Here is a 17,500-nt window from a genome sequence, read left to right as displayed (position 1 = left end):
CACTACACTACTCTACACTACACTACTCTACACTACTCTACACTACATTACTCTACACTACACTACACTACACTACACTACTCTACACTACACAACACTACACTACACTACTCTACACTACTCTACACTACACTACACTACACTACTCTACACTACTCTACACTACTCTACTCTACACTACACTACACTACACTACTCTACACTACTCTACACTACACTACTCTACACTACACTACACTACTCTACACTACACTACTCTACACTACACTACACTACACTACACTACACAACACTACACAACACTACACTACTCTACACTACTCTACACTACTTTACACTACACTACACTACTCTACACTACACTACTCTACACTACACTACTCTACACTACACTACTCTACACTACACTACTCTACACTACTCTACACTACACTACACTACTCTACACTACTCTACTCTACACGACACTACTCTACACTACACTACTCTACACTACACGACACTACTCTACACTACACTACTCTACACTACTCTACACTATACGACACTACTCTACACTACTCTACACTACTTTACACTACACGACACTACTCTACACTACTTTACACTACACTACACTACTCTACACTACACTACACTACTCTACACTACACTACACTACACTACTCTACACTACACTACACTACTCTACACTACACTACTCTACACTACACTATACTACACTACACTACACTACTCTACACTACTCTACACGACACTACTCTACACTACACTACTCTACACTACACGACACTACTCTACACTACACTACTCTACACTACTCTACACTATACGACACTACTCTACACTACTTTACACTACACGACACTACTCTACACTACTTTACACTACACTACACTACTCTACACTACACTACACTACACTACACTACTCTACACTACACTACACTACACTACTCTACACTACACTACTCTACACTACTCTACACTACACTACACTACTCTACACTACTCTACACTACACTACATTACACTACACTACTCTACACTACACGACACTACTCTACACTACACTACTCTACACTACTCTACACTATACGACACTACTCTACACTACTCTACACTACTTTACACTACACGACACTACTCTACACTACTTTACACTACACTACACTACACTACTCTACACTACACTACACTACTCTACACTACACTACACTACACTACTCTACACTACACTACACTACTCTACACTACACTACTCTACACTACACTATACTACACTACACTACACTACTCTACACTACTTTACACGACACTACTCTACACTACACTACTCTACACTACACGACACTACTCTACACTACACTACTCTACACTACTCTACACTATACGACACTACTCTACACTACTTTACACTACACGACACTACTCTACACTACTTTACACTACACTACACTACTCTACACTACACTACACTACTCTACACTACACTACACTACTCTACACTACACTACACTACACTACTCTACACTACACTACTCTACACTACTCTACACTACACTACACTACTCTACACTACTCTACACTACACTACACTACATTACACTACACTACTCTACACTACACGACACTACTCTACACTACACTACTCTACACTACTCTACACTATACGACACTACTCTACACTACTCTACACTACTTTACACTACACGACACTACTCTACACTACACTACTCTACACTACTCTACACTACACTACACTACTCTACACTACTCTACACTACACTACACTACATTACACTACACTACTCTACACTACACGACACTACTCTACACTACACTACTCTACACTACTCTACACTATACGACACTACTCTACACTACTCTACACTACTTTACACCACACGACACTACTCTACACGACACTACTCTACACTACACTACTCTACACAACACTACTCTACACTACTCTACACAACACTACTCTACACATCACTACACAACACTACTCTACACTACGCTACACTACTCTACACTACACTACTCTACACTACTCTACACTACACTACACTACATTACACTACACTACTCTACACTACACGACACTACTCTACACTACACTACTCTACACTACTCTACACTATACGACACTACTCTACACTACTCTACACTACTTTACACTACACGACACTACTCTACACAACACTACTCTACACTACTCTACACAACACTACTCTACACATCACTACTCTACACTATGTAGCATTATAACACGGTTATTGACTAATGCACTATGTAGTGACCATATATGGTGTAGTGTAGTAACAGTAAGGTATTTGGGATTCATGGTAATAATATGAATTTACATTATACACATGCATTTCTTACACTGCAGGAGCAGAAATGAACCCCTTTGTCACAGCTCAGATGGGTGAGTATAAGTATAACACACTACACATTAACTTTGAACAAATGTTTTAAACTCATGGTATCTTAAGTATATAACCTAGTGAGCAGCATTGATGTATTCAATGTTAGAGATTTAAACACTTATGTACGTCGCTCTGGATAAGGGGTCTGTCACATGCTGTAAATGTAAATGTACATATCTCTTTTGTTTTATGAGCTAGAAGATAGTAGAGAGTTTTATAGATAGGAACCCAAACACAGTTGTGGGTGTCAATACTCATATGCTTGCTGACAATACAAAGGGTTTGGAATCTAAAGTAGGCACTATTTAGTTCCATCTAATGAATGAGCATGTAAAAGAAACAGGATTCGTCCTGAGTAGCGGATGAGAAGAAGATCCCAGCAAAATTGAGAGTAAAATTGAATTAAATCAAGACAGAGATCAGAAACATCACTACTGTGTGTAAATAAATAAACATTAAAGGTGAGGTGTGTGTTGTTTGAGAAATGCTTCAGAAAACTGAGTCGGGATGACAAACAAAACAAAACAAATGTGTAGCCAATGAGCAGAAAGGAGCGTGTCTTGTCGATATGGGCGGAGAGAGTGTTCAGTGCGCATGTGTGACATTAGCAGAAAGCGGTTTTAACATTGACATGGAGGATAAAAACAAAGAAAGAAAGCGAAGAAAGGCTTACGATAAGGCAAGAAGTAGGATGTGTTAATATAGGATCAGCTTTCCAGCACTGTAGAGAACTGAAGGAGCAGGAAGTCGGACACATATTCACAGGTTGGAGTTTCCCGAGTCAATAACTCCTGAGCTAAATGCTGTTTTGCTTTGTTACACAGAACTAATATATGCCTTTGTCCTTTACATGATTATGCTTGTGTGTTATTTTTGCTTGTTTGTTTATCTACAATCGTATTGTTCTTCCCTTCAGCTATGATAAAGACACATTTCTTTCCTTTAGTCGCCTGGGTTATGTATGTATGTGTGGGCGGAGCTATCGATAAAGGGGTGGGACCCATTTGGGTTAGGGGCGTCTTTGTTTTGGTGATTTTATATGTTAACATTGGCTTTCAAACAATGGAGGCCGCACCTTTTAATTAGAAACCTTAAATCTATGTCAGAGAAAGAAACAAATGCATCACAACCCTGAACTCAGACTTTAGTCATATCAGTAATGTTCTTTTTCTGTCCGCAATCTGAAACTTAGCTCAACCTTGTAGTATCACTGGTTATGCTGATCTTAAATACATATCTATTTCTAATAGATTTTTTTACATATTAGTTTTTAACGAATGTTTTTTAAACGTTTCAGGTTCCTCTGCCACTCATGATGAGTTAGCTGGATCGTGTGTGTTTGGTAAGAGCTCTCTTTTTAAGGTTTTGTTTTTGAAAACTTGTGTGATATAAGATTGTGTGTGTGTGTGTGTGTGTGTGTGTGTGTGTGTGTGTGTGTGTGTGTGTGTGTGTGTGTGTGTGTGTGTGTGTGTGTGTTTTTCAGTAGTGGGTTTGTCGTTCCTGATTGTACTAGCTATCCTTTTCTTCATGTTCCGACACATGTTTGGCAAGAGAGGAAAATATTACACACATGAGCCAAAAGAAACAGAAGCTCCAAAACCTGAACTGTTTGACTCCTCAGATGAAGGTATTCAATTCACTTGGATTCATACTCACTGAATCAGACTCTAAATCAGAATCGTATTATTGGCCTGTATGTGAACCGTCTTGCATCATGACTCCAGTGAAACCATTAAGAACAAACAGTAATACAGTAATACATTCACAATCATTTTGATTCTGACTCATTGAATCATTTTGATTCTGACTCATTGAATCATTTTGATTCTGACTCACTGATTCATTTATTTGACTTAGGTTGCAATATTAATTAATTAATAATGAATAATAATTGTTCCTTGATTGAAATTTGTTTTATTTCTTAATTAATGCTGCAAAGCTAAAAAAAAAATATATGATGTGGACTAAAATTTCCATAGAATCACTAATTACTATTATTATTATTTTTTGATCCCTAGACACTGATCCTGGATTCGACTCTGCTGCTTGAGCCAAGATCCTCTATCTGTATGTTGATTTTATACACAGAAGCATTTTAATTCATTCAGTACAATAGGAATTGTGAGATATTATTAGTAGAATAATCCCAGGACACACGAGCAGCTCTCTGCACGTCCTCTTACCCAGTGTTATTTAACTTAACAGGAAAAGTGTCACGAGATTCATCTCATGAGTTGTTTTATTCACTTTGATTCCAAAGCTTGTATTCGTCAGCATGCAGTAAGTGTGTGACACGAAAAGGAAGCGCGACTATATAAATCTATAAAAATAATTCTAATTACTATTATTACTTTACTATAACTTATACAATAAACTCTTAGGTGACTCTGTTATATAAAGAATATATATGTATAAGCAGATGAAAAAATATGAACTGATTTATTTTAGTTAATAATCTAATCTGTATATGTGTGTGTGGGGGGTGTGTGTCTGTGTGTGTCTGTGTGTGTCTGTGTACGTGTGTGTGGGTGGGTGGGTGTGTGTATATGTGTGGGTGTGTGTGCGTGTATATGTGTGTGTGTGTGTGTGCGCGTGTATATGTGTGTGTGTGTATATATGTGTGTGTGTGGGTGTGTGTGTATATTTGTGTGGTGGTTGTGTGTTTTGGGGGGGAGGTTGGGTGTGTGTGTGGGTGTGTGTGTGTATATTTGTGTGGGGGTTGTGTGTGGGGGGGAGGTTAAGTGTGTGTGTGTGTGTGTGTGTATGTGTGTGTGTATGTGTGTGGGGAGGGGTGTGTGTATATGTGTGTGTGTGTGTGTGTGTGTGTGTGTATATATATGTGTGTATTTGTGTGTGTGTGTGTGTGTGTGTGCGTGTATTTGTGTGTGTGTGTGTGAGTGTGTGTGTGTTAAAAAGGTTGATAGATTCAAACAGAACATTTTCTCCACTTCAGATCTGTGACCATCATCACAACTTCTTCACAACGTCTCCTGCATGATGACGGACGTTTATCACATTCCTGTGTCCTTTCTGTCTAACATCATCTTTTTAAAGACCATGACATTATTATTATTTTTTTTTAATCCATCAGGTTTTTTTTCTCTTCATTTCTTTGCTCTACGTCATGAATTTGAGTCCTGAGAACATCAGAGTCTCTGGCTTTAGCGTTTAGTTTGAAATCTGGAATTATAAATGTTTTGTACTTAAAGTTTGTTAAAGTTTTGACTTGATAAAAACTTTACGTTTTAAATTAAGCCAATTTTTTTTTTCATTTCATCAAATCGTCTTTATTTCATCCGTGTCTCCGTGTCTCTGCCTTTAACAGCTCCTTCATCCTGACCGTGTCCAATCTGCACACATCAAATATCAGCGGGACAGAAAATGTTCCTTTCGCTCGTGCCGATGTTTTATTAATCTTCTGATATCTTAAAAATAAAAGGAGGCTGGGCTTTTCAAGGCGTCGTCTCACACGTAAAAAGAGGAGAAAAAGATAAAACAATGCTATAAATTATGACTTTGACTGCAGCCTGTGGATAAGATGAAAGATTAAACTGATTAAACTCTTTATTTATTTATTTATTTATTTTGTTTGTTTGTTTTTTTAACTTTTTAAGATTTTTATGTTTCAAAATGTGACAAAAAAGACAGCTGATAATAAAGAAGATAAAACGGATAAACTAATAAATACACACCTTTAAATTATATTTAAAAAAAAACAATAAATATTTCTAAAAGTCTTTAAAAGGGAACAACAATAATATCCTTTTTTTTGTTCTACACACATTGGCACGGTGGCTTAGTGGTTAGCACGTTCGCCTCACACCTCCAGGGTCGCTGGTTCGATTCCTGCCTCCACCTTGTGTGTGTGGAGTTTGCATGTTCTCCCCGTGCCTCGGGGGTTTCCTCCGGGTACTCCGGTTTCCTCCCCCGGTCCAAAGACATGCATGGTAGGTTGATTGGCATCTCTGGAAAATTGTCCGTAGTGTGTGTGTGAGTGTGTGAGAGAATGAGAGTGTGTGTGTGCCCTGTGATGGGTTGGCACTCCGTCCAGGGTGTATCCTGCCTCGATGCCCGATGACACCTGAGATAGGCACAGGCTCCCCGTGACCCAAGAAGTTCGGATAAGCGGTAGGAAATGAATGAATTCTGTTTTAACTGTGAGCTTTACAGAGTCCCACACAACAAAATGTTAAAGCATGTGAAGCTTTTCTGGTTCTTATCCTAGATATAAAGATGAGTGAAAGCTTTGCTGTTAATATTATTAACACGAGCTTCAGATGAGAGACTGGAATCAATAACCGCACTAAGACCTGTCACTGCTGCACATCCAGACTTACTCCAGAGTCACAAAGCTTCTCCGTAAACAGCGTTAAGGTGGTGTAATAATTCAGTGACCGGTCAGAGTCGAGAACGTTCGGTAAACTGCCGATGACCTGTTTTTAACAACACGACACTTTACTACTCTTTATGAAGAAAATGATGTTTGTTTATTTATGGTGAAGCGGCACAGTGTAATGAAGCGAGATTTAAAGCCGGTAAAATCAAGCTTTTCTTCACAACATCTGGATATAAAGCCTGCGAGTGGTCTGGAGTTTAATAATACACATTAACGTGATTAAACCAAGCAGCTTACGGCGGATTGGAGTCGTTTTCTAATTTTCATTAAGCAGCTCTGTGTGTGTGTGTGTGTGTGTGTGTGTGTGTGTGTGTGTGTGTGTGTGTGTGTGTGTGTGTGTGTGTGTGTGTCCAGAGGGTGGATTTTAAACAGCGAGTGTGGATTAAATCCAGATTTCTCTGCTCTCCTGCACCGTGAAAAGGAAACGGTTGAGATGGAAGTTTATGATGGAGGAAGTTCAGCACAAACACACAGACGACGGGCTGAGACTCGTTCAGCGTGTGAAGCTTTTACGTTTATTTTTATACTACTTTAATGTCGCTAATATGTGATCTGTTAATAATTTCTTAACAATTATTTAATTAGGTGAAAATGTCACTGAGTGTTTTGAAAGAGATCCAGAAGAGCTCGCTGTCTGAGCATCATCATGGCTGACACACACACACACACACACAGCTGATTATCTGTGATGTGGTATAAACTGCTCCGATCGATAGAAATGAAGTCGGAGGAATTGATAACCTTATAAAAGCTGTAATTACTTTACATCCTCAGCCACAAGCAATAAAGTTCCTCGATAGATTTTTACCAGTGTGTGTTAAAGAGAAGGTTAGAGTTTTGGCAAGATTTTATGAAACCAAACAATGTAACACTGTGTGTGTGTGTGTGTGTGTGTGTGTGTGTGTGTGTGTGTGTGTGTGTGTGTGTGTGTGTGTGTGTGTGTGAGAGAGAGAGAGAGAGAGAGAGTCAGCGTGCGTCATCTCAGCAAGAAACATGCTTAGAGAGAGAATAATGGTTAATGGTGATTTCTGTAATAATTAATTACAAAGTACACACACACACGCGCACACACACACACACACACACACACACACACACACACACACACACACACACACACACACACACACACACACACACACACACACACACACACAGACAGACACACAGAGTGTTAGATGATTCTACACTGTCAAGTGTCCAATTCCAGACTGAAACGTACAAAGGCCTGATGAATCGGATGTAAGAGCTAATGGCTAAACACATAAAGTGTGTGTGTGTGTGACAGAGAGGTTTCACGCCTTCCTTAAATTATTAAATTTTTTATTTTTAGCGAGTGATTAAAGTGAATCGGTCCAGTGGTTTATCAGCCACGAGCGAATCAAATGTACTACAAGAAGGCTGATATGCTAACTGTGCTAAAACCAGACGCTAAATGAAATGATTTTCAGGAATTTCCTGGTGAAATCTGGCACTAAAGCGTAAATCCTAAAGAGCCTAATAATGTTCTTAAACTCCTGTAACAACACTACCATGTTAATGCTAACGCTACCATAATTGCTAAAAATAATAAGGGTTTAAGGGGAAGTAAGTTAACAATAAACACTAATGCTATTGTAAACGCTGAAATGTGCAGCATAATTAGGGACAGAGGGGAACACGCCGATGCTAATGCACTAACGTTAGCGCTGATGTGCGAGATAATGAGCAAGCGAGCAAGATGAAACACGCTGATACTAATGCTACAGGAAACACTCAGACACGGGAAAACAGGCCACGCTAAAGCTAACACACTTAACATATAAATAAATCGAGAGGAAACGTTGATGCTAACATACTTCTTATTTTACATGGTGTTAACGTTAGCTAGCAAGCTAGCATAGGGTTCTGTGGGATTTGGGAGAAAGTGTTAAACTTTTGCGTTTTCGTGTCGCTGTTTACTTTGAGATGTAGAGAATGTTTTTAAGTAAAGTGAAATTGTGGCCTTGTTTTTAACTCAGGTTTCACTGCCTTACGTTCATCGGCATGTGCAAGGCTAAAAAGAATTAATTAAAACATACGCATGTTAAATAATAGTTTCCTAACTCTAGCTAGCACATGCTAACAGGCTGCAACTGAACCTAGCTACAGTGTTTTAAAGTTACGTTAGCGAATGTTACAAATGAACGGAACAAAAAGGATGTAAAGTTTTATCAAAATCGAAGTATAATAAATTTATAATAAAGTAAATCTAAGGCTTTGGTACACTGAAATTGTGCTAATTTTTATGCTTCTAATATAATTGTGCTTTATAAAATAATTTAAACAGTAAACATTTTTTTATTATATCAAGTAGCAGAACTAAACTGAACTAAAACATTTTTTTGAAGTACAAAAAATTCCATCCAAACTTTATTATTTAAATATATCCTATTTAATGCTAATTTATCTTAGCAAATGTTATCTATAGTTCAGTCGTAGTGTAAATGTCTGCGGAGTTTTCTACAGGTGATTAGCGCCCCCTAGAGCTGGACCTGTGCAGATACTCAGCAGGTCCACAGACAGACAGCACTGAAGGTTGTTAGAGGTTTCTTTGGGCTTTGCCTCGTGTCTCTGCACGTTTTTTGTCGTTGGCGAGACGCAGCGGGAGACATTTTAATCAAACACTGAGACAAAAAACATCTGTTTACCACAGGCACACATCAGACGGAGAAACTGGCAAATACAAAAGAAGACGAGCAACATCTTTCTCTTACAGGGTCCACTCCAGGGTGTGTGTGATTGTGTGTGTGTGATTGTGTGTGTGTGTGTGTATGTGTGTGTGTGTATGTATGTGTGCATGCGTGTGTGTGAGTGTATATGTGTGTGTGTGTGTGTGTGTGTTTGGAGGCCAAAAACATTCCTTGTAATCTAAATGGAAGAAAGACTAAAACTTTCCAGGACTTTAATATTAGTGCTAATTCTAGTCATTTTAATAGTTAATAAACAACATAAACAAAGAGGAAATGTGCTAATGCTAATTGTCTCGCGCTAACACTAACTGTCCCATGTTGAGTGTAACAGTTGAACGGATCCCCAACCACTGTAACCAGTAACCAGTAGAACCTTTTCTTTTTCTCCACAGGAACTTCATGATGATGAAACAGCTTAGAGATGAATCACCAATCAGCTTAGAGATGAATCACCAATCAGCTTAGAGATGAATCACCAATCAGCTTAGAGATGAGTCACCAATCAGCTTAGAGATGAATCACCAATCATTTCAAAATGGAAGCTGTGAGAAGATGCCAGCACATTTTGATTTTGTCTACAAGCTTTTAGAAGTAATGAGGACATGAGACGCAACGCTAATGTAGCTAAAACAACTAGCCTCTGCTTTGTAAATTAACAAAGAAAAATGCTAAAACACACCCGTTATTAAGAGGTCATGAGGTAACATATCGGTGTTGATGCTAATGCTCAGGATAATTAGTGCTCAAAATGTCATGCAGAAGGTGAAACATGCTAATGCTAACTTTTACCATAGATCACTAAAAGGATGAAATGACAATAATGCTAAATTAAAAAAAATAATAATAAGGCTAATGCTAACATCAAAATCTGTGGGAAATCAGTTAAAGCATTAACACAGTCAAAAGACAGAGAGAGAGAAATGTTCAAAGGAAGTTAAACACAACGAGTTGACATTAAAGAGAGAATTTCAGAGTGCAGCTTTGACTCGTGCTCACTTCCTGTTAGCATGACCACAATACTAACATAAACCTTGTTCAGCTTGTTTAGCCTCTTACAGCTAACTCTGGTTAATCATCTGTCCATAAACCCAACTGTAGCTCCGCCCACCGCAAAACCAGTCAAAGCTGGTGGTAAAGAGCAGGGCTTTAAGTTCTGCATACTGTATGAGGAAAACGTGTGTGTGTGTGTGTGTGTGTGTGTGTGTGCAGTGTCAGCATTGGCTCCATGCAGACCACTTGATATACCTGCAATAACTCCACTCAGCACTTCTGTCTACACTGTGGAGAAAAATTACAGATCATCTGTCCTTACACACACTCACTCACAATGACAATGCAATCACACACACACACAGGTCCTGACACTCAGTTGGTATATACAGGCTTTATCTCCATTGATATTTGCCCTGTTTGCTTATTTTAATAATTAAAGATGAGTACGTGATGCGGTACAGAAATTTCCACCAGTCAGATTTAAGGATCCATCAAGCTGATTCCAGATCAGACCCAACAGATATCAGACCCATTTCAGTCTCTGCTCCATCAAACACAAGGCTGATCCCAGATCTCCTCAGCTCATCCCAGTCCAAACCAGTTATTCCCAGACCAAGTCTGACAATCCCAGATCTACTAAGATCAGACTAAATCCAATCTGATTCAATTCTCACAGCAAATTCCATTTCTACACCACTGTTTTCACATCTGATCCAAACAACTGGTCCCAGACCAGTTCATATGGGTTTGGGACGTATCATCATGATCTCAGACCAATCCACCTGACTCAAGATTTACACGATCATTCCCAGGATTACACAACCATTCCGATAATAATCCCAGATCTATCGAGATCGGACAAAATCCAGCCTAATTACGATTCTCACAGTCAACGCCTATTGTAAGTAACTATTCCAACAACAAATCGACTGTTTCCAGACTAAACCTACTAAATCCCTGAGCTAAGACTCAAACCGATCTTCAAGACGTAAGACCAAACCCTCAGATCCCAAAACAACACAGTTTATCCCGCATCAGTGTAATTATTCCTACCTCAGATGATCCAGGACCAGCTCGAGATCAAGTTAAGTTTCACACAGCCAATCAACACAACTGTTACCGGACCAACACAACTGACCCTCATACCATGCCACAGACTCAAGGACACACACCACCAGCATAGTATAGAATATTCAGATCTACAGTTAATTACTGTTAATCCCAGACTACTCCAGGTCTAATCCCAGACTACTCCAGGTCTAATCCCAGCCTACTCCACGTCTAATCCCAGACTACTCCAGGTCTAATCCCAGACTACTCCAGATCTAACCCCAGACTACTCCAGGTCTAATCCCAGCCTACTCCACGTCTAATCCCAGACCACTCCAGGTCTAATCCCAGACTACCCCAGGTGAGCCCAGATAACATGTCATTGAATGTCCTTTTCCCTCCATTTTTTAATAATGAATTCCCTAAGGCTTTAAATCTAACATACGGTTGGACAGCATTCGCACAGAGACACGTTCGGTCTTGTAACGAGTGCTCCAATCCCTCCATCATTTCCACACCCCACTGCCAAATCCCCCCACCAGCATGTTGTCTCTCACCCTTTCTCAGGCATGTCACTTCTTGTCAGTCTGCTGTCGCATATCAAAGGACCTGAAATAAGAATTTCACTGTGGCTCTGGCCCACATGAGGCATTTCTGCAAATCTGGCAGCATTCATTATTAACTAGGCCACCTGTGAACATGCATTTATATAAAATAAATATGATCGCTTTAATATCCTACAATTGGGGTGTGTTCACTGGCTGCAGATTGAAAGCTGGCCTCTTGTGTAAAATATTCATTCTGTACAGATTGAAATACCCGAATAAATGCTTGTGAATGTTTGTTGGGATGAAAGAAAAGTACAAATTGATTTCTGAGTGATGTGTGTGTGTGTGTGTGTGTGTGTGTGTGTGTGTCTTTGAGTATGTGCGGGTGTCTGTGTGCGTCTTTGAGTATGTGCGGGTGTCTGTGTGCGTGTGTCTGTGTGTGTGTTTGTGTGTGTGTTTGTGTCTGTGTGTCTTTGAGTGTGTGTGTCTGTGTGTGTGGGTGTGTGTGTGTTTGTGTCTGTGTGTCTTTGAGTGTGTGTGTGTGTGTGTGTGTGTGTGTGTCTGTGTGCGTCTCTCTGTGTATGTGTGTGTCTCTGTGTGTGTTTGTTTGTGTCTGTGTGTGTGTGTGTGTGTGTTTGTGTCTCTGAGTGTGTTTGTGTCTGTGTGTGTGTTTGTGTGTTTGTGTCTGTGTGCGTGTCTTTGAGTGTGTGTGTGTGTGTGTGTGTGTGTGTGTGTGTGTGTGCCTGCCTATAGAAGTGAGACAGTACAATGTGTCTCTTGTGTATGCTGCCATCTGCTACCATAAAAATGGAACTGATCACGACTTATTATTTACTTCACTTCCTGTACATGATGTCACGTGATGGTGAACCTGCGCGTCAGTGCTTAAATAGAAGGAATCTGTTCTATACAGTGACGAGATGAAAAGATGGAAAGATTTCCTGTAACAATAAATAACATTCCTAATGAACTGAATAATGGATGTAGTATAATAAGCTAAAGTAGCCAGGTTAGTTTAATCGTACTTAATAAATCTCACCAGCCTTATGGTCAATTCCAATCTAATATAACTGTTCCCACACCTGCCTAGCTGATCCCTAATAACGCAGTCAATCAGTGACAGTCAGACGTTTCCACACCACTGTAGCTGATCCCAGACCAGTCCTGGGTAACCAGTTCCACACTAACACCATCACAATGCATCCAGGACCATTCCAATTTCAGACTTGCTTTACTCCAGCCTCAAGCCAGTGCAGAAGCTTCTCTGTGACTAATCCAAGACCTTCTAAGCTTTCCCAGATGAGTAAAGCCAACAATATTCAGACTAATTAACCAATCCTACACAATCCCAGTTCACCAATCCTAGATTATCGCCGCTAATCCCAGACCTAATTAACTAATCCCAGTTCATTAAAGACAATTCAGAACTCAGCCAGTCATTCTCAGACTCATCCCTGACTGTAGGTCACACACACACACACACACACACACACACACACACACACACACACACACAGAGAGTTTCAAATTATACAACCACAATAAACTAACGTTCTGAAACCACATCTTTAACAGTGCCATGTGTCTCCATCAGCTCCTGTTCTGTTCAGTGTTGTGGAGACGAGTGAGATGACATCATTAAAAGAGCATCAGCAACACTCTCTGACACACACAAACACACACACACACAAAACAGTAGCATCTCTCTGCACCACCCATCTGTTTCCATTCTCCATTATTCGTTCATGGTTCTACATCCCTAACTAATAATTGCTGTCTAAGAATTTAACACTCTAACACAATGACATAGTGGACACACACACACACACACACACACACACACACACACAAACACACACGCTGATCCTTGATTACACACAGTCTCATTACACTGGGTAAACACATCAGTGTTTGTCAACCATGTTTCCAGTTAGTAAACCTATCTTTATTAATTACACCCTTGTTTTAGTGCAAACTAAAGAACAGACCGAAAATACTGCACAATTAGAGTTACAGACAAAATGTTTTAAATAATAATAACTGGAAGTGCTAATACTCAGGTGATGGCGCCCTCTGGTGGGTTGGACAGGGAGCTGCAAGTGGTGGTGTTCTAGTGACTTTATATATTAATGCCAAAACTGATAAAATGATGTATATGCTAGTTTTCAAGGACTGTGTGTGTGTGTGTGTGTGTGTGTGCGTGTGTGCACACATGCACACACGCACACACACAAACACGCACACACGCACACACACACACGCGCACACACGCGCACACACACAAACACGCGCACACACAAACACATACACACACACATGCACACACACACACACACACACACACGCACACACACGCACACACACACATACAAACACATACACACACATGCACACACACAGAGAGGTCAGTAAATCGTTTCTAATCCTGAACCTAAACAGAACCCTGACTCTACCTGATCTCTAACACTAACCATCACAATGACCTCAGGTTTACCTTCATGATTAGTTTAGATGAATACACACACAAACACACACACACAGACACACACAGACACACACACACACACATACACACACACACACAGATTGGGTACAGGAAGTAACATTTTTAAAATAGTGTGAAAAAGGTGAAAACATCACACACACATACACACACACACACACAGAGTGTGTTTTTCTCACATGTTTTCAATCTAACACACACCAAAACACACTTGACCCAGCATAGTTTCTCAGATGTGCTGCGTAAGACTTGACACACTCTTACACACACACACACGCAGTCAGGGAATCACTCTCAAGCACACGAACACACACACAGAGTGAATGTGGTGAGGGAATAAACGGTAAAAATATGCAAAGTGAGGCAAGGTGGTAAAAAGAATAAGTAATGGTAAAGAGAGAGAAAGAATGAAATGGGAGATGAAGACAGAGAAAGAGAGAAAGAACAAAAGAGGGAGGATGAAAAACAGAAACAGAACAGTGAGATTGAAAAAAATGGGAAGGTGAAAGTGGGTGTAGAAGAACAGGAAGCAAGATGAAGAGAAAGGAAATGTAAGTAAAAGAGATGAGAGGATAAGAGAGGGCAAATGGGCATGAATGAAAGAGGAAAGAGAATGAACGGGGGGGGGTGTAGGAAAAAGAGATATGGAGAAAGTGAGAGAGAATGAAAGAGTTCTGAGCTCCATCAGCAAACTGTAATCAGCAGCAGATGGTGAGAGTCAAAATCAGCCAAGAGCCTGGACCACTAAAAATAACAGAGAGAGAGAATGTCAGGGACACATGTTTGTGTGTGTGTGTGTGTGTGTGTGTGTGTGTGTGTGTGTGTGTGTGTGTGTGTGTGTGTGAGTGTGAGTGTGTGTGAGTGTGAGTGTGTGTGTGTGTGTGTGTGTGTGTGTGTGTGTGTGTGTGTGTGTGTGTGTGTGTGTTGCAATGTTTTGCACAGAGCTCAAGACCTCAATTAACAGGTTCAAGAAGGATCACACACACAAGTACACACACACACACACACAAGTACACACACACACACACACACACACACACAAGTACACACACACACACACACACACACACACACACACACACTTTGTCTGATTCCTGTTTCAGCACATCCCATTCAAGTGCACCGAGAATATCAGGTCTGATTGGTACACTGTACATTACACACTTAACACTACACACACTGTACATTACACACTTAACACTACACGCACTGTACATTATACACTATATACACTGTACGTTAAACACTAAACACTACACACACTGTACATTACACAATTAACACTACAAACACTGTACATTACACACTAAACACTACACAAACTGTACATTACACACTAAACACTACAAACACTGTACATTACACACTAAACACTACAAACACTGTACATTACACACTAAACACTACACACACTGTACATTACACACTAAACACTACACACACTGTACATTACACACTAAACACTACACAAACTGTACATTACACACTAAACACTACAAACACTGTACATTACACACTAAACACTACACACACTGTACATTACACACTAAACACTACACACACTGTACATTACACACTAAACACTACACACACTGTACATTACACACTAAACACTACACAAACTGTACATTACACACTAAACACTACAAACACTGTACATTACACACTAAACACTACACACACTGTACATTACATACTAAACACTACACACACTGTACTCTTCATGTTAAAATATACGTTGTGTCAAACACTGCTGCTCTCAACAATCAGTTTACACCCATGTAACACACACACTCAAACACACTCACACATATACAAACACACACACACACACACACACACACACACACACACACACACACACACACACATACAAACACACACACACAAAGACACTCACACACATACAAACATATACAAACACACTCACACACACACACACACACACACACACACACTCACACATATACATACTTCTTGAACCCACTTAAAGTTTTAGTGCTGAGTAAAGGTTTTTTTTTTTTTTTTACTGAATTCTCTAAAACTCAAACCACATGGAGGGCCTCCCTCTCTCACCCGTTTGTTTCCATTCCTCCCTCATTCTCTCTCTCTCTTTGTCTCTCTCTCTCTATCTCTCTCTCTCTCTCTCTCTCTCTGTTTAGTTTGCTTTAATGACATGACTATATTTAATTACACTTTTGGTTGAGCATAACTGAAATGACAGATCTGTTATTAAGAGCTATAAAAATGTGGTCTTCAGTTACAGAGAGATTTAGACTGAAATGATCAAAGAGCCAAAATAGCTCGAGAAACAGAGACGGAGGAAAGAACAAAAAAACGTAGTGCACTGACAGCAGGGCATTCTGTCCATCCTCCGAGTTTCTCTGTTTTTAAGTTTTTCTTTGGCTTATCTAATCCCTATTCAGACAGGATTAGTTTTCAATGTGAAAGTATGTAGTCATTATTCCCAGAGTACCTCTGTTGTTTTTTGTCAGAGAAATAAAGACTGTCTCCACAGTTCGACTGAACACGAATGTTATCTTTAGTTCAACACAAAAGCTACAAGGCTAACATTGCTAACACACATTAGATGCCTTCAGACACCCAGAATGCCTCGCTAATGTATTTGTTAGATCAAATCATTGGTATTAGTGCATGTGAAGGTAAGATTCTATCAAGATACTCGTCTCATGAAAAAAACGTCTTACTAAATCCACCTTTTCTGTTTTCTGCTGTTTTCTTGTAAACTTTCATTTTCTGGCAGTTTGTTTTTGTAAATCTGTGAATTTTTGCAGCTCTAAACTGCTGTGTCAGTTAATTTAATGGCTAATTCTTTGCTCAAGCTTCTTGTTAGAGTGTTAAATA

General features: G+C 39.7%; 1 protein-coding gene and 1 long non-coding RNA gene across 5 annotated transcripts in view; both read left to right on the top strand.

The window, feature by feature from the left end:
* The window catches only part of LOC113649235 (mucin-2-like), a 13,847-nt gene extending 7,834 nt beyond the window's left edge, over window positions 1-6,013 (top strand). For 3 of the 4 annotated variants that reach the window (XM_047823028.1, XM_027156913.2, XM_027156917.2), the window contains 5 exons: window positions 2,398-2,433; window positions 3,732-3,776; window positions 3,918-4,061; window positions 4,453-4,501; window positions 5,388-6,013. In XM_047823028.1, the coding sequence (XP_047678984.1) occupies window positions 2,398-2,433; window positions 3,732-3,776; window positions 3,918-4,061; window positions 4,453-4,484 (257 nt within the window). In that variant the 3' untranslated portion in view covers window positions 4,485-4,501; window positions 5,388-6,013. The remainder of the gene's footprint in view (window positions 1-2,397; window positions 2,434-3,731; window positions 3,777-3,917; window positions 4,062-4,452; window positions 4,502-5,387) is intronic. The other variant, XM_027156914.2, reaches the window with a different exon arrangement.
* A 1,888-nt stretch (window positions 6,014-7,901) lies between these two features.
* LOC125146094 lies at window positions 7,902-10,519 on the top strand. The gene is made up of 2 exons (XR_007144609.1): window positions 7,902-9,580; window positions 9,934-10,519. It is a non-coding gene; the product is annotated as an uncharacterized LOC125146094 (long non-coding RNA).
* Window positions 10,520-17,500: the final 6,981 nt, after the last annotated feature.

This window comes from Tachysurus fulvidraco, chromosome 1, assembly GCF_022655615.1.
Source record: "Tachysurus fulvidraco isolate hzauxx_2018 chromosome 1, HZAU_PFXX_2.0, whole genome shotgun sequence".
In the NCBI taxonomy this organism is placed as follows: Eukaryota; Metazoa; Chordata; class Actinopteri; order Siluriformes; family Bagridae; genus Tachysurus; species Tachysurus fulvidraco.
Note: the sequence above shows the minus strand (reverse complement) of the source record. Positions and strands in the feature narration are given on the sequence as shown.